Source organism: Manacus candei, unplaced genomic scaffold (genome assembly GCF_025592945.1).
Source record: "Manacus candei isolate 608988 ecotype Guabito, Panama unplaced genomic scaffold, ASM2559294v1 h1tg000049l, whole genome shotgun sequence".
Lineage (NCBI taxonomy): Eukaryota > Metazoa > Chordata > Aves > Passeriformes > Pipridae > Manacus > Manacus candei.
This window is the reverse complement of record NW_026138097.1, coordinates 29,355,207-29,380,173: the sequence shown is the minus strand read 5'-3', so window position 1 is coordinate 29,380,173 and position 24,967 is coordinate 29,355,207. Positions and strand designations below refer to the sequence as shown.

The 24,967-nt window shown below is 36.5% G+C and overlaps 1 protein-coding gene across 6 annotated transcripts in view; it reads right to left on the bottom strand.

The window, feature by feature from the left end:
- CTNND2 (catenin delta 2) overlaps window positions 1-24,967 on the bottom strand; it is a 627,538-nt gene that overhangs the window by 110,203 nt on the left and 492,368 nt on the right. For all 6 annotated transcript variants that reach the window (XM_051799301.1, XM_051799302.1, XM_051799306.1 and 3 more), the window contains one exon: window positions 15,569-15,752. In XM_051799301.1, the coding sequence (XP_051655261.1) occupies window positions 15,569-15,752 (184 nt within the window). The remainder of the gene's footprint in view (window positions 1-15,568; window positions 15,753-24,967) is intronic.

Genomic DNA, 24,967 nt, shown 5'->3' with positions numbered 1-24,967 from the left:
TGTCATCTGCTCTCTTGAAAATCTGCATGGAAATCAGCACCCTGGCAGATGGAAAACGTGAACTTTGATGTTTACCCACACCTTTTGTAGATGTGCTGGGCTGCTGTAAATACTGCATCTGCCAGGTATTGGTACTGCTGTGATGGCTGCAGCCAAAACCTCTCGCATGCATATAGGTGAATGGTGGAAATTCAATCCACACCATGAAATCATTCCTCAGAACATGCCTAATTAAAACATTTATAATTCAGACAACAAAACTTCATATGCTTGCCTTTGCTACCTGTTATAGCCTCTTACAGTAATCATGTCACGACTATCAGTATGCCTCCCACCCTCTCTCCCCAAATAAAAGTGCTTTAGATCACTTAGGTTACACATTTGTAACCCAAACTCCACTTGAAGAGTGGCACTATAACCTGCCCCAGAAGAGTCAGACAGCCTGTTAGATTGTAAACTTGATTTACAAATCTACCCTGCTAACTGAATGAAGCATGACAGCCAAAAATATTTGCAATGCCAGAGAAGTTGGTCACTACTATTAATACCACAAAGAACAGCAGTAGCAAGCATAAACTTTCAAACTACAGATTAAGTGCAGTCATCTTTGTTTATTTAGACCAATGGTGAGGTCACCGTGAGCAAACAGCAGAGAGTTCCAGAAATATTCAGTACACAGGTTGAGAGAATTCCAGAAAAATATGGAGCTATCAATTACTTTGAAAAATAAGACAACCTAAATGTCCCAAAGTTGTATTAATTAAGTGAATTAATTAAAGAAAAATCCATTGGGTTTCCCCTATCTCCATTTCTTCAAAAATTATAATATTAATATCTTGCATAGAATTTTAAAGTTTGATCACAATTTTGAGCGGATTTTATTGAATTTAGAGATTTGGATATGGCACTTTAGCCACTTTGTAATGGTCAATACTTTTTTTCTGACTGTAATTTCATCTTGATTTAAAGAATTATGAAAAGCAGCTTGCAACTGCAATTCTGAAATTGTCTATTTAAACAAACAACTAATTACATACATCCAGTGTTGTAACTACAAATTTCAATTTTAAATCCCATTAAAATACCACTTTTTTTATTTATTTGTTTAATGAACTATTCTATGATTTACAATTAGTCCTAACAGAAATTAAAAGAACTCAAATTAACACTGATTAACCTACACTACCATCACTGAAAAAAGATTTTCAAATAAAAATCTTTCTCTAGCTGTTTGGTTGACACTTGAAAGTAATCATGCTTGCAATTGCTAATCAGTTCATCATTACAAGTTATAAAATGCTTTATAGAACAGTACAGTTAGAAAGTCTAGCACTGAAAACTTAAGTAATACCTAAAGTAAGCTGTCCTCTGCAACTGTAATTCAATCCCCCTTTACAGAATGGCCGTGATAGGTTGCCTCCTCTGTCGCTTTTCACCCCTACAGCCCTCACGTGGCATCCACCACATGGGACAGACTCATTTGAAGTGAATGACGGTTACCCTGTAGAAGGGCTTGTTTTCTATTAGCCTACTTGCCTCTGTCAGCAAGTGCTCCATGGCCCTGAGATGGGAAAGGAAGTAAGGGAATTTTGTTCTGTTCCAGATTTTGTCTCAGAGCTTGCAATTTCTGTATTCCTATTTTTCCAGGGGCTTGACTTGAAACTCTGGAGTCACTCGCATAATCTCAGAAATGTTGGTTGGAAGTCATCCAAGTCCAGCTTGCTGCCTAAGGAAGGACTATATCAACACCAGACAAGGTCAGTAGTTTTGTTGGAGAGCCTTGAAGAAACAAAATGATGGACATTCTACCACCTCTCTGTTCCAGTGTTGCACTACCTTCCTGATAAAGTGTAATGTCCAATTTGAACCTTCCAAGGTGAAACTTGTGACTTCTTCCCTGCACCCTCTCCATTTTCTGAGAATTATTATTGGATTGGGGCGTTCCCAAAGCTGGACATTGTTTTGCAAAGGTAGTCATAGCAGTACTGAATAAAGGGAGAAAATATTCCACAGACTTGCTGGTCATAGATGTACCCCAGTCTGCCATATACATGATGAGAACACAATGCTGGTTTGTATTTGGTTTTGGTGTCCTCTATAAGCCCCAGTTCCTTTTCAAAAGGGGTCCTTCTCAGTCAGAGGGTTTTCAGCCTGTACTGATAAAACAGTTAAGGGATAATGTATTATATCAGTGCTCTCTCTTCATCCACATGGTCAAACACTTTATCACAGAAGGCAACGACACTCATTAAACATGATTTGGCACTGGTAACTCCATGCTAACTGTTCCTCATTCATATGTTTTGAAATGTATTCTAAGAAGTCATAGTCCATAGTTTTTCCAGGGTTTGATGTAAAGGTGATCACCAGATTGTCCTTTCTGCTCTCCTCAAAGACAGATGAATTTTTAGCCTTTCTCTAGTTCTCAGTTACCTCCCCAAAACACCAGCATGACAGATGCCTCACAACTGTATCAATCAGCTTTTCTTGCAGTACCCTTGGATAAATTCCATCCAGTGTCACAGATCTGAATATATATAAGTTCTCTAAATAGTCCTTACCCTGTTGCTTGCCCATGGCTAGCTTTTCCTTGCCCTTCTTAAAACATGTTGAAATGTACAGGAGTCTAGAAGCAGGATTTACCTGATAAGACTGGCACAACCAGTGATGAGTTCTTCGGTCTTTTCCCTTTTATCCATCACTGATTTTTCTTCTCCATGCAGTAATGCACTTACATTCCCCCCAACTTCTTTCACCTTTCAGAATACATATGACTGTAAAATTCCCTGCTGTGACCTTTTATGTCCCTAGTTAGCTCCAGCTGGTCTTTGATCTTCCTCATTTTATCCCCAAATGCAGCTTTACATACTCCTTTTTTGTTTTGCTTTCTACTCCTTTGTCTCTTCTCGTGTTTTCAGGAGGCTTTCTGTTTACCCAGGAAAGGGTTCTGCTATAATTTCTGTACAGCATTATGGTATGTTCCCAAGTTCCCAACAAGTTGATTGTTTAGGGATTTTTGTTGTGGTGTTTTTTTTGTTTATTTGTTTTTAATTCAGTGTACACCCTTCAGCTCTGAAACTGCTCCACAGAGGATTCAAAATGCACTGAATGTGTGACTGTCATGATTGGTGCTGGTGTCAGGAGGAATGATCAAAGGTAAGTAGGTATGGTTAACATATGGTTAACAAATGCCTAGGTAGGTATAGTTAACAAAGTTAAAATGGAAAGTATGCCACTACAATTGAGAATAACAATTTAAATGCACAGTCCAGGCCCACAGGAGGTTTATACCAAATGAAATAGTCTACTGCTGGCTGAACGTGCTGATATGAACCTGCTGCAGGTACACCTACCCAGTGCTGCAAGTTACCTTCCAGTTCTACTGCTGACATCATTCCTGTTTCCTGCCTAGGTATCAAGGACTGGCAACAGTAGCACTTCTTTGAGTGAGACAGTAGGAGGAACTGTGCTAAGGCCACTGAATTCATTTCACTCTAACTATGAAAAGAGCAGAGCAAACTTGAAACTGGCATCTCCTGGAAACCATTCTGTTTCTCACTGCAGATTTTGAGCATGAACAAATGTTTATTATTGGTAAGACAGGTTAGTAGTTTGTTTCTCACTGAACACAGGAACTTCAAAAAATGAATAGCACAAGGACAGACCTCCAACAGAGAGGAGTAAATGTGAAATGATTAAGCAGGAAAGGAATGAATAAGCTTAGATGCATGCCAAGAGTCATATTCCCAATACTGCATGTCTGCACCAATGAAAACTCCAGCTGTTCAAATGTCACTGTAAACATGATCAATCTCCTTTCTTTCCTAATATAAGAATAAGAAATAAGGAAAGAATGAAATGTTATTAGTACTATTTGAAACTGAGAAGAAAATTGGAGGATAGTTCATTGTTCTCCTCATAACACATTCCTGCACTTGATTTAAGAATGGGAGCTATTAGGTTAGTTTGGATTATAAGGAGCAATGGAAGTCAATTACTTTTATTGTATGGCAGCTACCTCAAAGGTTTTTGATAGATGAAGGTCAGCACATGACAGTTATCAAAGTATTAAATCTATTCAAGTTCCTGCATTTTTTTTTACCTATTATGTCTGATAGCACAAGATGTGGTTTGCATTAGCACTCCCCAAACTCTGTGTACTAACTAGAAAATAACCAGAGTACCTTCATATGAAGTGAAATATATTTACTTTGCTAAAGCATGATCAATTAGAGTTCTCACATATTTGTAGGAGAGGAAACAAAAATCATATCTAGGGATTATGATACTTTGTAACATGTAAATCCTTAGAGTTTATAGTGTAAAGATAATTTACAATAATGATCTACCCAAGCCCCTGAAGAACGGCTGACTAAATAACACATCCACTAGCAATAAAACATAATGATAGGGCTCATGCTATGAAAAACTAACATTTGTTTACATAAATTACCCCCCATTTAGTAATTACATTGTATGTCTGCCATAAGGTCAGGCAAAATGTAACCCTGGCAGAAGTAATACTGCATGTATTATAGTCTAGACAGAGATATGTTGGAGAATTATGGGGATAATTAATCAGCTAATGCTTTCCATGTATTTCATGATATGTAGAGCCACAATTCTAGAATAAAATGTTTGTGCTAAAGCAATCACTCTCCACTTTCTTAAAAGAAATAATACCAACTGCTGTTGGTATTCAGGTCAAAAAGTACCAAAGAAAAGAAAATTTTATAAATACATACAACCTCCCACACAGATGTACACTGATCTTTCTGTTTTATTAGCGAGTAATTATGTGTTTTCATTATAGATAATAATACTAGCAAAGTGTTTAACGTACTTATATATTCAGGTGAACAAATAGTAAAACAAACTGGTAATTTACAGATCATCCATGCATACACAAACGTGACATACAGCAGTAGTATGTATGCCTCTGAACAAGCAGCACTTCATTCACGTGTCTAGTCAAATAAGACACCTAAAACAAGTCATAAATTGCTTTTATAATCAAAGGAAGGAGATAACTTCCCTGAATGCCTCCAAGGTGGAAATGCTGCCTACTTAACTTTGGGTACCCCTGTTCTCTTTATTAAAAAAATACTCAATCAAAAAAAAAAACAAACTGGGAAATCTGTGATTAATTCAGTGCCCAAATACTCTATTAGTTCCCTTTTCTACAATCTAATTGAAGGCAAAATCAAAACTAACAGTCCTCTCAAAGGCGAAGGAAACAAAGAAAGCAAATACATTGTTGCTGTAAAAACAATTAAAAATTCCCATGTCATTGCTGCAAATTGTATGAAATTTCAGTTCAGAAAATTGCATTGTTCATGTGAATTTCCCTCTTCCCCATTTCAGAGCTGGTGATCTCAGTGGAAGCCAGGCTCCTGCTGATTTTGCTTGTGGATCTTAGGTCTTGTGTGTGGACCAGTTGTCCTCAGTAACCTCCACAACCTAGTGACAGGGAAGGGTGACACTGAGAGTGGGCTAAGGAGGACTACACTGTTTTCAAAACAGATTCATGTCTAGTACAGAAGACATCATCCTAGTTACCTCACTGTCCTTGATATTAAATTAACAAAGCTGCACCCTCCTTCTTGAATTTGTCCCAGTTGGTTCTTCTCTTAAATTTGTCCCAGTTGATCGTTCTCTTGTGAACAGCAAATTTTCATATAAACTCACAAATATTTGTTTCTGCCTCTTGATCATACTGTAGGTAAATGTAAACAGAGGCATGACACTCTGCTGTGCTCCCTTTATCACATGGGCTATAAAAAGGATGACATCCCACTGTGTTTCTTACCTAAAAATGAGATCTCCCTTGTTTCTGTGGTGTTACAGAAGTTCAACACTTCTGAGGTCACAAGCTGTGCCCAAGGCCAGGCAGCTTTAGATCTCGCTACTCACTGACTCCAAGTGCTCATCTGAGCAGCCTGGAGAGCAACCAGACTGTTAGCACCAGCAGCTAACCCTAAGTAACTACCAAAAGTGCAAACAATGTTGCACATTTTCTCATATTTGCATCAATTAGAAGACACTCCTTAGAGTGAAGTCTGGCTACCAAAGTCAGCAGGTATCAAAATCAAAGTCAATCAATTTGACCAGTCTACTGAAAAACCTCCTCAACACAAATAAATTATATAAAGTGAACCCAGGGAATTAAGTAATTTGTTTTGTAAATAAATATTTTTATTATCTATTGTATCAGGTATTTTTACTTAATTAGGGGATTAAAAATAAAACCCCAAATTCACATTTGTACATACATAATACTCAGATTGTGCCCTTTCATGACTATCTCTTCTGAAACACTTTCCAAATATTGTTCTTTTACACACATTAAATCAGATATAAAGATGGATGAATGACAGCAGGGGAAGAGGAAGAGGAATTTCACAACGCTACTGTCCTTCAAGAGAAAATGCTGAAGCTGTAACCAACTAACTATAATAAATGACTACCTGACAAAAAGAAATGAGCTGTGAAAGTAAAAAAGCTACACTAGGACAAATACTTCAGAAGTACTTTGTCACTGAAACAGTCTGTCTGTAGTGTGCAATCCTAGCTAAAAATACTATCATAGAATCATTGAATGCTTTGGGTTGGAAGGGACTTTAAAGATCATCTAGTTCTAACCCCCCTGCTGTGGGTAGGGACTCCTTCCACTTGATAAAGTTGCTCAGAGTCCCATCCAACCCAGCCTTGAGCACTTCCAGGGATGGGGCATCCACTGCTTCTCTGGGCAACCTGTTCCAGTGCCTCATCGTGCTCACAGTAAAGAATTTATTCCTAATATCTAATCTAAACCTACTCTCTTTCAGTTTGAAGCCATTCCGCCTTTCCCTGTCACTACAAGCTCTTGTAAAAGGACATCTATAAGGCAGATATTAAATATTTTCATAGTACATGCTTAGGCAGTTAAAATACTGGATTTTTTACTTTTTGCTAAAAATAACATGTTTTTTCTTTCCCAAGAAAACTTTCCCAACAGTAATAAAGAACTTGAAAATACAACATGAAGCTAATTTAGGGAAGGCAGTAGGAAAAAAACCGCTAAAATCTACAAACCTCTAGTATCTTTAACTCATTTTTAAAGAGAGAAGTCTTCCACCTTGCTTACCATATTAGACAGAAACTTAGCACAGACTTTTCTGGCAGAAGATATGAAAATCTTCTCCTCCTGTGCTGATGTTGCCTTTCTGAGGCACTGTCCACAAGGCTGTGTGCGTATCAATGAGCAGTAGCTGGAAATCAGCATCACCTTATACCTTGCCTGAGCTTAGAACCTGCTCACTCCATGTGTGTGAGTGTTAGTTTGTATTATGTTCACAGAAGTATTCAAATTGGATAAAAATGATGAAATTGAACTGAATTAGTGAAGGACATCACTTGTTTTTTATTTCAGTCTTTAAGAAGCCTAAATTTATCCCCAAATTAACTGTCCACTTTGCTAATCCTCTCAGAAAGTGAGAAATCAATTTTATTGCAAGTAATGGTCTTCATCTTTCTTTATCAATGTGTTCTTACTATATTGCCCTCTCTGATAAAAAAACCAAAACTTACAAAATGTTAAAACTCCTGTATGGAGATGTGCAGTGACAATAAGAATGTCATCTCAACATTTGCTGGGCAAAGTTTCATAAAAGATGACATTTAGAAATGAGCTTCTGCTTTTTGGTCTTCAGACATTCTGAGTGGACTGCAAACTAAGCAGGCCTGGCAGTTCGCAGACTATTTTATCACATCCCTCAGGAGCTGTATTTTTATTTATTTACTTATTTCATCAGAAGGGTTCCTGGGAAAATATTTCCAAAACAGATAAAAGTAGCAAAGCTTGTAAGTGTGGTTAGTAGGGACTGCAGGCCTTAGGGCTTCAGTGCTACAGTTATTATGGGAGAACATTTCTCACCAGCTCTCAGTAGCTCACCAACTTTTAGACATGTGGAATGTCATCAAAGCCTTCTTGTGGGAAAAGACTTGAGTGCTGGCTCAGCTTGAGTTGTTGGCATTAATTACTCTTGCGCCTGAAGTGAAACAGTTCACATGCCCACAACATTATGAAAGGAGGTGATAAAATGCTTACTCCATGATGCTGGCTGGCTTATCCAGAAGGATGAAGCAAGCTCAGAGTACCTCAAATACACCTCTCTACTGTAAATCCTCAGACTGAGCAAAGAGACCAAATGACCTTCTCACTCCTAAGCAAAGTATCTTCAGATTTTAAGCCACGTATCATAAAATAAAGAGGGAAAGCTGCAGAAGTACACCCAGCCTTTCCTTCTCCATGCAGACCTGGGTTTTTACATGTCCCTCTTTCATATTGCCTAGTAATCCAAACAGTTTTAAGAGGAGAAAAGCCAGTGTAGTGAGTTTCTGTGGCTGGGTTTTGGTAGCAGGGGGGGCTAGACAGAACTGGTTCCATCTCTTCAACTTCCCATGCAGTGAATGCATGGGCATGCTCTAAAATACATGCGGTGCCACACTGGCTTAGGGGACTCTTCTCAAGAAGAAAACAGCTGTGCCACTGTGATATTCAGCTCTGCACCGGACAGCAAGAAGCAGACTCGTTATTGTCAGCTGGGCTTGGAGTCAGCTCAAATCTAGTCAACAGCACACCAAGACTCAGACCATACTTTATTACAGTGTCTGTCATGGTAACACTTGTTACCGCACAAATGAAAACTGTTCTGAAATTAAATAAACCCCACAAAGTCTAAGCCTTTTCACAATTCAATTTCACTTTCTTCCGAGCATTCCACACAGTTTAAACCTCTGACAGAAGGAAATGTAAATTAACACTACCTAACTATGCAAATATGAGTGGACATTTAATTTTCACATTAGGCACTAGCTAACCAGCAGGCATGCAACCTGAGAAGAATTAAAATTACCAAAAGCTGGAAAAATAATCAGTCATTCAAAATGTACTTGAGGTATTTAACACACCCCACATCGAAGGTTAGGACCATTCAGCCTAGGAGGTGGCACTTGGTAATTCTGTCATTGTTGCTGAGCCTAAGAATATCATAAGATGCAAGAAAAGGTACTGAGGCACATTCATTCTTTTCATAAATGTGTGTATGACACCAGGTCGAGTTCTTGGGGTTTTTTCCCTAAAAAAACACATGTACATTCATGTAACGAGAATAACAGATGCTAATTGAAGAATAGGAACTAAATTTCAGTGAGGTCCTAAGTTAGCACACTCTGACATATAGGTCCAGTATTTCCAATTTGTATCCAAACATGAAGTCTCACTGACACATGAGTGAGTTTCCTTGTTTGCCCAGGGATCAGATAAATAGTACTTTGAAGATGGATGTTGACAGATCACTTTTTGGCTATCTCTGTGCAAAATCAATACACTGGGAGTTTGTTCTGCATTTGAGGGCAGATTTTCACAGAGTAGCTCAGCATCTCAGATAAAATGAAGTAACCACCATAGCTTATTGTATTTTTTTAAGTACAGGAAAGAGAAAAGTGTCTGGAGGCATGCTATACTATATATTTTCAGACCAGAAAAAGAATACAAGGAGCATTCCATAACATTATTTTAGAAACAAAATTTAAGATCTTAAAGCTTGAGCCCAGAATGAACTTCCAGAGCAATGTGAAATTTGTAGCATCAGTTTGGTATGTTAAAATAATGCTTTTACCAGGAATGCTGAAAAAGTATTAAGTTTCAGAGTGCTATTTGAATGCCACAGCTATAATTAATACAGTATGACCTTGTATAAACTTTATAAATTTGTTCATGAATATGCAAAGTAGGAGTAACTACACTGTGAAGAAAAAGTGGGGTGTTTAAGTGTCTGACACAGCTACACATTTAATTCTGTCGGTACTTTTCCCTTGAGTATTTTCTGAATAAAAATATTACAGCAGTAATCAGAGGACATGATCTATTCATACTAAAATATCTTTCTCCCCCTGTGTCTTAACACTAGACTTTTATTTCAGCTATATTTCTGAACAACTGTAGCATTCCAGAAGGAACAATCTCTTTAATATCTTGCAGAAATTAGCCTTCGAAACTTCAGGCTTAACTGGGATGCAATCTTTGTGGCCTCTCAGACTGGTTTGTGACTTTTTTTCAGGACTGGACTTTTCAGCTTCTTGTAATTGCTGGGACCCAGGTGCAAAAATGATATAATTTTAGTAAGAATTTAAGTTTTAGTGAAAAGGGATTGAATGTCACAAAAATCAAGACACTAAAGCTAAGCTTTTCTTTGGTTTCTTGACAAGGCCTTCCTCTGCACTGACTTTCAACTCCACGTCTCAGAGAAATTCTCAAGATGAGGAGAGCCCTCAGGAGCATGTGTACTTTTCCACAATGGACATACCAGTATCGCCAGTATAACCCTGAAGCTTAGGAACTCTCTAACTTGATTCAACATTGTAGTTATGGCCAAATGGTGTTTAATTTATTAATGGTGTGCCACGTGGTAGATTATGCAAAATACAATGTGTTTCATCACATTACCTTCACATAAAGAGGCTAGATACTTGCCATCAAATCTTCTGATCTCATTGTTCTTGGATGTTAATTATAGCAGTTTTGTAATTTTAATAGCTCAAAATGTATTAAAAAGACAAGAACAGTGGTGATGACTCCTTTTTGTAGGATAAGACTGGATTTGAAGAGGTTAAGAGGAGGAAAAATTTCAAGTTTGGATTTGGAAGTAGATAAACCTGTTCCAGTATCTCTCTAGGTAGTTTTCTCTCTCCCATGTCTCTAGTTTGCTGGAACTGCTTTTAGCAAATGTCCCTCCCTTGAGTAGGCTGCCAGTGGAAATACACAATTAATTTGAGTTTTGGATTCTGACAGAAAGCATGGGCTTTGGACAAAATGGTAAGGTCAGCCTGAGAAGAGCTCCTGGGCTTGAGAAAAGCACAGGAAGTACTAAGATGGGTTGGTAAGTCCAGCATCTCTATATCCACCACAGAATCCACAGGGATGGACAAAATGTGACTGTTTTGTTAATAGGAGGAGAATCATAAAATCAGCAGCAAAGCTCCCGGACCTACTGAACGAAACCAGCTCCATTTATACTCAACAGAAAATATTCAGAGCTTGCACCAGTCAGTAAAGACAGAAAGGTATTGCAGCTCCCATAATCAGCCCTTCTATATCTGAATGCATATACGCATAAACACGCATATAAACGTGCACATACATACATGTATCATTTTAGTCTTTTCAGAAACATGTTTCACATATACATATGTGTCTTCATGTATGTTTCTTTAGAAACTAAACAGATGATAAATAATACAGTCTGCTATTTATTTTAAGCTGCCCCCCCTGTCTCATTTTGTCAGTATGCAGCAGAATGTTCTATTCACAACAGATTACAGAAGGTCCTAAGAATAGGAATCGATAGACTTTGGATGCTTAGAAGAGAACTGGAGGAGAAATAGGATGGTGAGAAAAATGCATTAGCTGTAAATGTTTGTGAAATAGATCATTCACAAACAAAACAGTTAAAAACATTTGATATTAAGGCTTCACAGTTAACATATTTTTTTGCATCTAAACCCAGATTAGAATTTTAAACCAGTAAAGTCTTAAAATTCTTTAAGGTCCTCAGATAATATAATATTCTGTTAACTCAAATTGATCTTAAATTCAGAGAAGAGCAAGGTTCCACCAGATTGTACATCACGACAAAACTCTTGAAAATATTTTTGCCTGGGACTTTTTTCAGTTAAGTTTCTGGACAGGGATCTATAGCTTTATGATAACTAAGCTTGAAGTTTCAGGTTAAGACAACATTATGCAATGTGTCTCCTGTTGATTTTTAAATTTCTGATTAGAGATTGTAACCCCCCATAAACAACTGAGATTCCAAATTCAGTTTTCACCTGACTATCCCTAATAAGTTTAAGTAAATCAGAAACTATAAACCAAAGATATGGTATTTCCCGAGCACAAATAACGCAGTCACAGCTGAAATCCAAAAGGAAAAAAAAGAAGTCAAACTTTACCAGAGCTTAATGAGGTAAGGTACTAGCATCACAGTGGGGAGGCAAGTAAATTGGGTGCTTACTCCAAGCACACGTCACACTGAGGTCTGGCAATTTATGAAAGATGAATATTTAAATTTATAAATGATAGGTATAATGCTGTATTTAGATCTCTGAATTATCTAAACAATTTCAAAGCATTCAAACTATGTAAAATTAATTCATACAATATTGTATTAAAACTGTTTTCCTTTTTCAAATCAGAAAAGTATGCAAAGTGCAGTTTTTAAATAACATCTTTAAGGAACAGAGAAAATAAAAGGAAAAGAGAGTCTGTTGTTGCTCCTATTTTTTGCATGATCTCATAACGATTTCATTTGGATTACTGGGTGACTGGAGTTATAGATTAGTTATAGTCTATAACTGGTTAGGAAAGATAATGAATAAGCAGACAGGAATACTAAAAATTGTAGTTAATAACCAACTTTTTAATTGAAAAAGTATAAATTCTCATCAAGAAGTGGAGAAAGGTGAAGATCAGCAGAAGGAATAATAGTGTACAGTGAAAAAACCACAAAAACAAAGATCTGACTATTCCTGTAAAACGGCCATTGCAAACTACTTATTAGCATTGTATATGGCACAGATTATATTACGGCACCTCTCAGATATTATTTAAAGTTTTCAGCAGTGAATACACAGACAATCAAGTCACAGAAGACTGATTAAAATCCAAACCCAAATCCTCCTGGCATATTTACTAGCATTAAACCTATGTAGTACAACCTGATGTCTCTAAAGTCTGTTAACATTACATATTCAGAAGCATTTGTCAAGCATGCTGAATACCACTGCTCTTCCTCTGACACTGTCACTGATAAACCTGATGCAACTGAATTTTAACTGTGTCCCCTCAAAAATGAGCTCTAGCAAAAGCAGAAAAAGAAAACAACAGAGGACAAAAAAACCACAGTCTTAGAAAAAATTCTTCTGTGGAAGATGACAATGAATTTCCCATTTACCAGATAAACACAGCACTATCTGAGCCAGCAACCACATTGCATCTTCCTGATTTACTTCCCTTGTCAAGTGAGATCTTTAAATGGAAATGCGAAATGTGTAACTAGTCCCAAGTGGAAACTGTGATAGCTGTTCAATTTATTGAGGGTGGTGGCTATTTAAGGAATGCTAGCTAAAGTACACTAAAGTACTACCAGAACAGAACATGCAAGACTCCAATCATCTCCACAGAACTTTATGATACTTTTTTCTGTCATTCACTGTTTCCACCAGCTTACAGTCCCATTACATTACATGAATTCAACATAAGAATCCAGTTACTATCTCAGAGGTCAGTATCTACTTTTCTTTCCTGTAAAAACTCAAACTTGACATTTTGCTTATCTTCAACAGCGACTGGGGAAAGGTAAGCAGTAATAAGTTTCAACCCTCTCCAAATGTTCTGGCTCCGCCAAAGAGCATCCATACAGACTCAGTGGGATGAAACTAACTTAAGAAGATGGATGGAGGCCAAATAAATATCTGAAGCCATTAGGAGGACATAAAGGTGCCTTTGGGAAATAGGGAGGGTTTGATATTAGAAAGATATTAAAAAGCCATACTATGATTGAAGGGCCTGGTTTTAGAAAGAAGACCAACCTGCTCAGGACAGCATTTGAGCTGCCGCTACAGCTACCTGGGAAAGACTCAAGAGTTATAATATGCACAGTCTTTTGCAGGCAGATATGAGCTTATTTCGCAGGAGCTGACCAGAAGCCATTCTGCTATGACAGCATACCATCAAGCACTTGGTAGTAAGCCTTGCTGCAAAGCAGTGTGTATTAGATTAGGCAACGTACCCTTCTCATGTGGCCCCAAGTCCTCAGGCTGACCCAGAATGCAGGCTACAGTAAGCTCACATCAGTTTGCAAATGGGCGTGCACATACACTCACAAGAAAAAAAAAAAAAAGAAAGAAGAAAGATTTCAAGACCAGTGTGCAAATGAATCCATCAATTATGAGGTAGGAAGAACTGAGATTTGCAGGATCAGGGATGAGCATCAGTCCCTGAGAAGCAGTTGGGAAAAATTAACAGGAAGATGGAGCTTACGGTGTGGGGAGATCAACACCAGACATGCTTGGTCAGAGAAGGGGTACTGTGAAGCCCCAAATTTATAACAGATGCTTCTTTTCAGAGGCAGTTCTTTAACTGAGATACATTGGAAATGTGAGACGTATAATGTGGTACAGGTCTTTGTGTAATAACTTCTGTCACAGTGATTTGAACAACTTTTTTTTCTAGTGATTTGAATGCAATACTCATTTCAAAGTCAATACAACTCAGATACTAATACCTGGCTTCAGTCATATACCTCAAGATAGCTGGTACTCACATAATCACATTTGCATTGTCCAATACAAGTATATTTGCAGTATATAAGTTATTACCTTCTATCTTTCATTCTCTTCTGATTACATATAAACCACCAATAATATTTATTACTTTTTCCCTTAAACTTTTCAAATACTACTTTGGAAAGGGAGAAATTTTTTTTTATGAAAGGCCACAAAGACAAAAAGGTACTTGCTACAGATATGTAAAAAAAAATACTGCTATTTCACTTTGCCTCCTATCAATTTATTTTTTTTTATTTTACTCTTCAATGGATAATGTATGCTTTGGTTGCAGCTTACAACAGATTGTATTACTGATACAGACTATTCACTTTGTTATTTCCTGTGATGCATGTAAAATATTAACTAATCAATTTACGTGTCTCTGAGATGGACTACAGATTATTTTCTCCAATATACCTGGAGGAAAAAAATCAATGCTTAATATCCTAAAATATTTCTAGAAAATGATATGCATTGGAATTCAGAAAGTGCTATGACTCAATCTTTTAGTAAGATTTTGTCAGAACTGAAACTCTTCTTACTCATCATATTTTTATTCTCACATCCACAGGACTTTTAGGAATGGACAGATCAAACTGCACATATTTATATAAGTGCATGTTGGCATTGCATATACAAGTTTGGCATACAATTATAAACATAAATAATTATCATACTTGTTAAGGATCTATTTAAGACTTCTACTTGTACAATGTTAAATTGGTTGGTCTCTTATTGAAATTAATTTCTCATCTTCACAGAGTAGAAAAAAATCTACTTTGTATATTTATCATAACTCCAGCAATGGCATCTGGAACTTTATGACCTTACTTTTTGGTAGCATCTTCATTACTTTTTGTGCTGATTAAATTGGGCATAATAGCGAGAACATATTGACTTCACTTAAGCAAATGGGGAAACAGGGTAAATCTACAAGGAAGAAAACATATGTAATATACAAGCTTGGGTGAAAGCAGCTAAGAAAAGAAAAATAGAAAACCCCCAGCAGCCTTTCTAGAGATTGTTTTTGAATGTCCTGCATCTTCTTTTTTAATTTATTTCTAACTTTAAGTTTATATCACTGAAAGTCATCAACTTTGCTGACATACACACCAATCACTGACTTTACAGATGCCTAAGAATAAGAAATATCAATTCAAACCAAAGCAAGGTAAAGCAGATGTTTTGCAGTACTCACCTTAGGCACCCTGTGGCATTGCGCAGCACCTGGGATGAATGGAGCTGTATTTTATGATCATCCTGGAGCGGAGAGTTTTCCCATCCAGAGTGAGGGATGATCACTGCGTTGGTCAACACTGCGAGGGCATCCTGGATGATTGGCATTTTCAGTGCATCACAGGAGGATAGATTCCAGAGAACTCCTACAAAGAAATGAAAGTACTAATAATTAACATTAAAAAAAAAAAAGTTTAAATAGTTTTTGTTTTAAAAAACCCAAACCAAAACAATATATTTCACAGCATTGGTGTGCTTAATTAAGCTGTTTCTGTCAAGAATAAACCAGACTACATGTGAATAGGGCTGACTGATACCTGCACACTTTTGCAGTGAGAATACAGTTTTGAATACACAACGTGTAGTCACAGTAACCCTGGAAATTTCTCAGAGCTAAGCCTAAAAACTGAGCAGCTGGTTATGATCTAGGTCTACACAGGTTGTAAAGCACACACGAAATGAAGGAGTATTATAAGGAACTTTTTAGGGCTTGGTCTTCAGATATCTTCTTTGTAAGTAAAATTAATAAAAACAAATAGCAGAAAACAGGTTCTGATTTATACTAAAACTTTCACTGTTCATAGATACACATTGAGAGAACAAAATCACCCTGTGATCTTCAATGTAATGCAAGTAACTGTCTAGGTTAGTTGGTACTATAAGCAAAAAGACTTTCCTCACAACCTGATACAGCAGTATGGTATTATCCAAACCTTCAACAAGTAATTTTTCATTTTGTAAATATTTTACTATACAAATGTACAGACAATTACTGTTTTTATACAGAAACAAGCTTAATGGTGCAATGCACAAGGAGATTTACTGAAGTTCAAAAAAAAATCAAACCCCCTTCTCCCTCAATTCATAATGTGTCAAAGAAAAGGAAGAGAAATCAAGAGCCAAAGCTTTCTGAGCACGGCTGCAAAGATCAAGGTCACTGCTGATGTGTGACACAGAAAGCAGGCAAGAAATTGTTGGGAGCAAAAGACACCCTGCTTTCCATTCCCTTGTATATATTTGTGTACTTGCTGGGAAAGATTTTTGTGCTGTGTCAAGAGCTTGCTGCTGCTGGGCAGCTGCTAGTTCTTGGGGAAGCTGGAGGGCAATATGTGGTTATGAAGAATGAGTTGTCTTTATTTTAGGCCAGCACCCTCCCAGGAGCAGCTGGAAGAGCAAGCCTGACTCTTCATCACATTCCCCTTGCCAACATTTGTCCTATTCTCTAGAATCCAAACCTATTCCTCCCTAGTCTCCTTCCAAAAGGACAGTAGCTTGGCCCCATACCTGGCCTCGAGTGGCAAAAATGAGTTTTGACTTTATGTCCATCAAGTCTTGAACCAAAAGAGAAAAATTATTATAATCACTGTATATAGGTGGTTACAAGTATGAAGGCTACAAAAAAAGTCTAAGTGAGTGGTAGGGAGCAGAAAATGCTGAAGGAAGACCTTAGGACAGACATTTATAAATATAGGCAGCAAGAACACCACTTGCTCAAGGCTTTCTTTAGCATTCTGTGGTTTGACAGAGCAGTGTAATTAACAGGAATCAACCTACATTTTTGGGTTTCCCTTTAAAATTAACTGCAGTTATACAATTTTATGTTTAAATTATTTTATATGGAACTGTCTGCAAAGATGATTACACAGTTTAATGGAAAAATTTTGATCAGCATACTAATAAAAAACCACGTTAAAATAATCTGCATGAGGCAGAGAGACTTTACCTACAGACCAAAAAAAAAAAAGCAGAAATAACAATACTGTTCTTATTTTCATTGAAGAAATGTTACTTTTTAAAGAAAAGAGCCATCATTTAAATTTTGTTCTGAATGTCTTTATGAAAAGGAATTCCATATTTAAAGGACCTTCATAAACATATTTATAATCACTTTTCATGACCTGTTCTTGGCAAGCTTTATTGGTACATCTACTATTCTTGAAATACCTAGCTTTTTGCTGGTTTTAATTAGTAAAAACAACAATGTGGTTGCCTTTTTTTTTTTTTTACATTTATCTAGACAGATGTAAATGATAGGCATGCTATAAAAGCAGAGAATCAGAATGGAAATCTTTCCCCTTTTTTGGGTTTAACTTAGTTCTTATGTAAGACAATATGCTGCATCTTTGTGAAGAAGTCCTATTTTGAAAGTGAAGCAGCAGAATGCTCTGATGGCAAAAAATCAGTACTTTGGGCTTCAAGAACTAGTCATGAACTGGAAAAGCAGAAAAGAATATAAAAGAAGCAAACACAAGAGACTTGTCTAGTAAAATGCTTAAAAACGTATATGTCTATACTATTTTCTATTCACTGCAGGTTCTTGCTAATTAAAAGCAAACTCACATAAACATCATAATAAGTTGATATTGAGGAATAGTTGAGATGCCTAGAAATATTCTCTAAGCCCTCTTTCTCTCTGGTTTCACAAACTAGAAATTAAACCTTCAGAGTAAGAGTCTGATAGGACCAGCAGGCTAAAATAGCTATTCTACCTTCCCCTAAAATGATTTGAAATCAAGGCAGAATCAAGCAAAATGGCACTGCCCAGTAAGCCTGGTGCCATCTTCAAAGTTTTTGCTCTTCACAGTTTTAAGGTGTGAGATAATCTTCTTCCACCCTAGAACAATGAATTTTATATAATTTTAAGACTGAATACTACCAACCACACAAATGAAAAAACCCACCAATTTTCTTCTGACAAGTTAAAATTTATTCTCAGAAGCAGTAAGTCTACTACTTGCTGAGGCTGGTGTTCTACATGCCTCATTGTAACCTTCCTTAATTAAGGATTTGCAGTTATGAAAGGGCACTGGCAATTCACTTCCCATTGTTTTGGCTGAGGATGACCTGGAGTTAGATTTATGTGGGGTCTGAGAAGATGATCCATTGCCTTGACTTTGCAAGAGAGAGTGACAATAAAATAAATCTTTTACCTAAGGCACTTCACATTATGGAACTACCTGTTCACCACATGACTATGAATATATTTTTCAAGCATGTAGATGACATACCCTTTAAGACTACAGTAAGAAGCTGGTTACTGAGACATTTGACACCTTACTCTGAAAGCCCTGATTGAAATGGGTTTCTGAGCACAACAAGTCTGCAACAGCCTCTGAGGTGCCTTGACTCCCTCCTAAAGAATCTGCATGTCATCAGATGCCCCCAGGAAGGGAAGGGACTGGACTCACCAGTGACTCTTGACAAAGGGTGAGACTCACCCTGCTGTATAAGAGAAGAGAGCTGTTAATCCAACAACTCACTAGTCCAACTTAACAGTTTAGCATTTGCAGACTGACTCTTGTAAGACATATGAAATAAAGAACAAATCAGTGTTGAACATCTCTTACTTAATCACTTGCATTCATAGTATCTTTTCTCCTTCTTGCTTTTAAAGCTGAGAGGTATTTAGAGTAGGCATTTTGTGTCCCCTTTGCAGATCCCTTTAGGTTGTACTGGATGCCTTGTAGAAAGAGAAAATCAGCTACACCAGACTGAACATATCTCTAGTCACAGGTTGAAGTTTTTCACCCTTACATATAACAACTTGAAATACAATGAAAAAGTATCTTGCAATCTCATTTTAAGCTTAAAATTTAGGAGAAACTGGTATTCAGAAGGTATTCAGTTGGTTCCAGTTGGAAGATGGATTTTGTATCCGAGTGTCAACTACCAGTCTGGCAGATACCAGATGAAGGACTTTTAGAGGAGTTTACAGGAATGCTTGCTATGGAGATCTTATTGCATCAAGTTACATCTTCTGAAGTAGCTTATCAGAGGACATGCACCTGCTATGGTCAAGAGGTTATTTATCGCATTAAATGCAAATCATCTTTTCTAAGAAGGCCTTTCACAGATAACAACAACCAAATTTAAAAAATGCTTATAAATTTTGAAGAAAGGTTATAATTGACTTTTTAAAAGACATAACTCCACAGATATAGTTCATTAAAAAAACTACACATAGATTCTAAAATCTATTAAGGCAATTTAGGTTTGTTGCCACTGCTAGAGGGAACTGAGAGAACACAGAACCAGGAAAGTTTTTATTTAACTTTCTCTTAGACAAAGTCCAGAAGATTGAAAACAAGACCAACCCTTTTAAAAGCACAGTCCAGGCTGATGAGATGTTACTACTGTTTAGCAGACAAAGCCATACTTTCAGCTTAGAAACAGCATTTCTTCTTACATAAATTAACTTAAGCTATTACAATAGATACCACATCACTTACCCTAAAGGATCAATGGATTAATGGAGCAGTCTGAGCCAAAACACCATAATCTCTGAATCATGCTGTAGCTCAAACTCATCCTGATTAAACACTTCAATGAATTTTTCCAGTGTTTTAATCAAACTGGTACTCACATATGTATACCTATAGTCAGATATAACTGAAGACCTGATAAACCACATGCTACCCTTATTCAATTCAAAGTTAAGAAAATAGAGATCATACACTTCTATGTATGATATGTATGTAAAAGAATATTATCCTAGTAAGGGAGCACGTGCAAAATCAGGGAAGTCTAACCAATTATTTAGTGCATGATTTAATGCTAACTCAAATTATGACTTTTATATATATAAACAAACCTCTTAGAACAACTTAGACTACAAATATAAATGGAATCCAAGAAACTGGACAAGTCATCTTTTCCAAAAAGCATTACCCCTGCTACACTGCCACTATACATATACTATATTGTGCTGCAAAATATGTACTTGCCCAAATAAATGATATGATAAAGAAATTGTAAGTAAATGAATATTATTAGGAGAAATAAGACTTTGATTCTTCTCAATAAGGGATGTTTAAGTCAACCTTAAATTTATATTATGTTTTTGCTTATTAAATATTCTTTGCAAAAATAAAAATCCAAAAGTCTTCCAACACATCCAGGTTTTTCTTTTCCATCATAATTCAATAGTTCGGTCATGGACTGATGCAGAAAACCATTTGAAACTGCTGGGAGGTTGCATCACAGGAAGAGTGAACAGAGCATTGGCAGGCTTTTTTGTTTATACGCTGAAGGCAAAGGGATACTACAGGGAGTCTCCCTCATGAACATGCCAATTAAGATTGAAATCTGAGTGCTAAATACTCTGCACAGAAGCCAAGCACAAGGGATCTTTTGCTGGAGTCCTTAGGAAAAGCATTTTCTACCCCAAGCTCTCATTTGCTGGCAGCTTTGGCACTTGGAGCCTCCACTGTAACTGCAGGGCTGCTCTGCAGAGCTGGATCCACTCCCTGGCAGCAGATGTGGGCTCCTGATGTATTACAGCGGTTCTGCTATAGAGATGCTGGATATCAACTACAACATTTCTTAACATAAAGTGCAATAAGACTTCACAACCAGCTCAACCGTCAAGGTGAGGAACTGGCTTGGTAACAGATTTTCTGTAGGAAACAAAAAGTGGCTGATTTGAATTCTGGCACCTGAACAACTCACAAACTCATAAGGCAGCTCCTTAAAAGCACACTGTGAAAATAAGTTTAAAATTGGCATAACAGACAAGGAATTTTCACCAATTTTCTTGAAATATTTTTTTATCTGGTGAGTGAATATCTATACATACCTTCCTGTAATTCACTTATTTACACGCAGAGGTGGTTTTCTATCTGTATATAAGCTGATGTAGGAAAAGTCCACATTGAGAAAGACCAGCTTTCAGTAAAAGTCATAAGCAGACAAAAGCTTAGAGAACATTAAGGAAAACTGCAGTGAGAAGACTTTTTTTTCCTTTGCAGACATTCATAGCCTTACAAAGCAAAAGCTTCCACAGAGGAGAAGGATTATTGTGATCGGGTCTTTTTTGTTTATTTACAAACATGGTTTGATCTTGACTACATAGAAGTATACACCACATATAGTATAAAGAATATAAACATTTCCTCTGAAAAACTAACTCTTTCTTTCTCAGTTACTGCTCTTTTTATTCCAAAATTACACCTCTAATTTTATTAAAACAAAAAGGAGGGACCAATTTTAATATTGCTTAAAACCAAATTCTGTCCAAATGCTATTGCATTAACTAAAAAAGTCTGTATTCCTTGCATGGGACTGAATTTTTGACCTAAAGTTGTTCCTCTCTTTCTGCTGTGCACTTCAAATTAACACATAACTGTGAAAAGGAAGAACTGTCAGACAAGAATATTAGCCAGCTATTAGCTTTCATGGTAAACAGTAGAGGAATTACTACAAGAATTGATTTAAGTTATTGTGGAAAAGATCAGTGGTTCCTGCCTAACTTGCATTCTAGCTGATGAAATTAAATAGGTCCTATAAAACACAGAAGCCACACCAAAAGTAATTTATTCTAAGTGAGAGAAACGCAGGAAAATATAAATCAACTGCTTTCAAACAAAATGTTATCCTAATACATGACTAACAGCAACACCATTCCAAATTAAATACTTTATTAGAAAACAAAGAAATCAAACAAGGATGGATATATGAATGGAAAGACTTTTTTTTCAGTGCTTACACACATATTTTACTGAATAATTTTTTTCTAGCACCCAAAATCAAAATATATGTTTGATAACACATCCTAATACAGAAAAAAAAATTTTATACTTAAAGCTGAACATTAAATTACATCTCTAAATACAAAACTCCTTTTTGATAAGAACCAATTAGAAAGTTGGTCCTATCTATAAAGTTGCATCTATGTGCAAAATGAAAGACTCAGTGTATAGTTGCTAAAAAAAGAAAACAAACAAACAAAAGAAACACTTATTTATTAGCCAAATTGTTACCTGGGAAAAAGGATTATTTGGGACAGAAAAAGGGAGGTTGGCCTTTGAGCCTAAAAATAATAAATAATTTTTTTAAGAAACAGTGTTCACAATGAAAAAAGTAATTTGATTATAGAATGAACATGTTTCACCATATCCTCAAACTTTCATTTTGCAAACAAAAAAGTGAAACATTCTGACCTGTTTGAAACAAAAACTATATTATATAGTTTATATATTTTGAATATATAAATTATATTCAAAATATAATTTGAGTATTTAGTGTTGCAAATCGCAAACATATCAAACTACAAAGTGGTTTTAGACTGAAAGCATTTCAATACTCCATCATTCAGGCAAGGGCATCAAAATTTTTCCAAAGGATTATGACTTGCTGAAAAAGTTCAATGTGGTTGGTATGTCAAGCAATATGCTGCAACAGATGTCCTCTATTTATCACTCCAGATAACCTTGTTTGATATTTCCTCTTAAACTTAAGATTTGACCAAAGTAAAAAAAAAAAAAAAGGAAAATCATTTATGTAGCATATTAACATGCAAATTATTAAGTCACTTTCACTGCCACATGAATCAAGACAACTTGAATGAATTTTCCATAGAAGATGCATCTCAGTGATTGTACAAGGGAAAAATAGTTAATTCCCATTTAGAGAAAAAAAGGAGAGCAAAAAGGGACCACCCTTGTGCTGGGACTGAGGGTGGTAAATGCAGGACAAGTGAACAGGAACTTGCCTGTGAAACAGGGAGAGGGAAGCAGCTGTGATGGGAAAACTGATGAAACCATCCACAAGCAGATTCATGAGAGAGAGGAGAGGGACTCCCCTGGCAGGGCCTTACCACTTTTCCCAGCTGAGACCTTGGCACCCTAGTGACTTGTTCTGTCTCTCTCCCATTTACCTCTGGGAAACGGGCACTGTGAAACTCAGGAAGGTGTTGTATTGCTGTTTAACAGTATGTTCCCTTTTATCTATAAAAATTCTTTGGATGTAACACCTTAAATGATAAATTGGTGCCCCAGTCTGTTGCTAAGAAAGCAGGGCAGAAGATTTGAGAATGCATCTATTTTAAAACCTCTCCTTATTTAACTGGGAGCAGCAGGAGGTGAAGTAGTTAACCTGATAATTCAGAAAAAGTTGAGAACGACCTTCCATGAAGACAAAAGATTCTGTCAGTGGGTTTTCTCATTTTCAGAGCCAAAATAGTGACAACATATTGAGAAACAGGGCAGAGATTGTCTTATAATTAGACAGTAAATTGTAATAGATTTGGTGTAAAATGATCCAGTTGAACTGTCAATATTGTTTGCCTAGGTGTTATTTGATAAGACAGCATCATTTCTCAAGCAAAGTTACACAATTTATTAAATTACTTTTAGATTTGTTGTTACATATGAACTATAAATAGGATGTGTTTTGAATGACTCTGGAATTTCTTGAAGATATCATAACCTATAAGTTGGAAATTAGTTTCCTAACAACATACTCGTGTAAACTGCACAGCCTTTTACCTTCCTGTTTTACAAGGAAAATGATTACAAAGATTGGATGTCTCTGTAAGTGGTTCCCCACTGGGTTCATGTGAAGACTTTAAAAAATATCAATTAATTTCTGCCCTGAATTTGTTTGGAAATCACTTCCACATTTCTAGAAACGATGGCAATATTTTCTGTAGGTGATGTTAAAATCTAAAATTTAAACTGCCACACTGTAGAATCATAATGTAAAGTACAACAGCATTCCTCTTCATATGGCTGTGCCTTGTTATAGCACATCCACTGAAAATGAAATGTCAGCTTATTAGTCTGGAGAAGCACAAATAGGTATTTTAAGTTCTTTCTGAAAATTATGAAGATGCAATAGCAATCTTTAGAGACTCTCTGTAAAACCTTAAAGTAAGTGATGACTGGAGTGGAAAAACAAAGCAACCATGCAGCCCACTAACCTGTCATTGCCATTGCCAGTAACAGGCCAGAGGGTTTGTACTACCTTGGTAAAGTTCAGTTGCTTGAAGTTGTGTTGGGGTACTTGGACTTTGAGCTTGATTAAACTGAGCAGCTGCTTCTGCAGACCAGGGTAACTTCATTTGTTTTGCTTTTGCTTACCTTTGATAATGGTGCAGCATAAGTCTAACTTTATAAAGGCAGAAGTAACAAGTAGTTTTTCTGAGTTCAGCAAATCCTTGGTTTCCTTTTTTCCCCATAACAAGACTTTAAATGTGACAGCAAGGAACCATAAACTAGCCTATGAAAAGTTTCGGCTGTGAGATTAAATGCTTTGTTTTTACAGCAACCTGATATTTGTAGGGGATTTGATGGAGTTTATATGAAATTCTCATTGGCTCACAAAATTCAGGGCAGAGATTGAAAAATACCTTGCTTAAAAGTATGTCAAGCAAAGGGAGGGAATCAAACTATTATGAAACCTTGGGAAAATGAGAAGGCTTTTGTGCTTGAAGAAAGAAATACTGGAGAAACTGTAATATGTAATTCCTCATTGAGCCACTGGTTTCGATTCAGAGTAAAAAGACAGGAATTTTAAGCACACAAATAATGTTGTTAACGTTAAAAACAACTTTTATTTAAAACACCTAATTAGAAGTAAATTA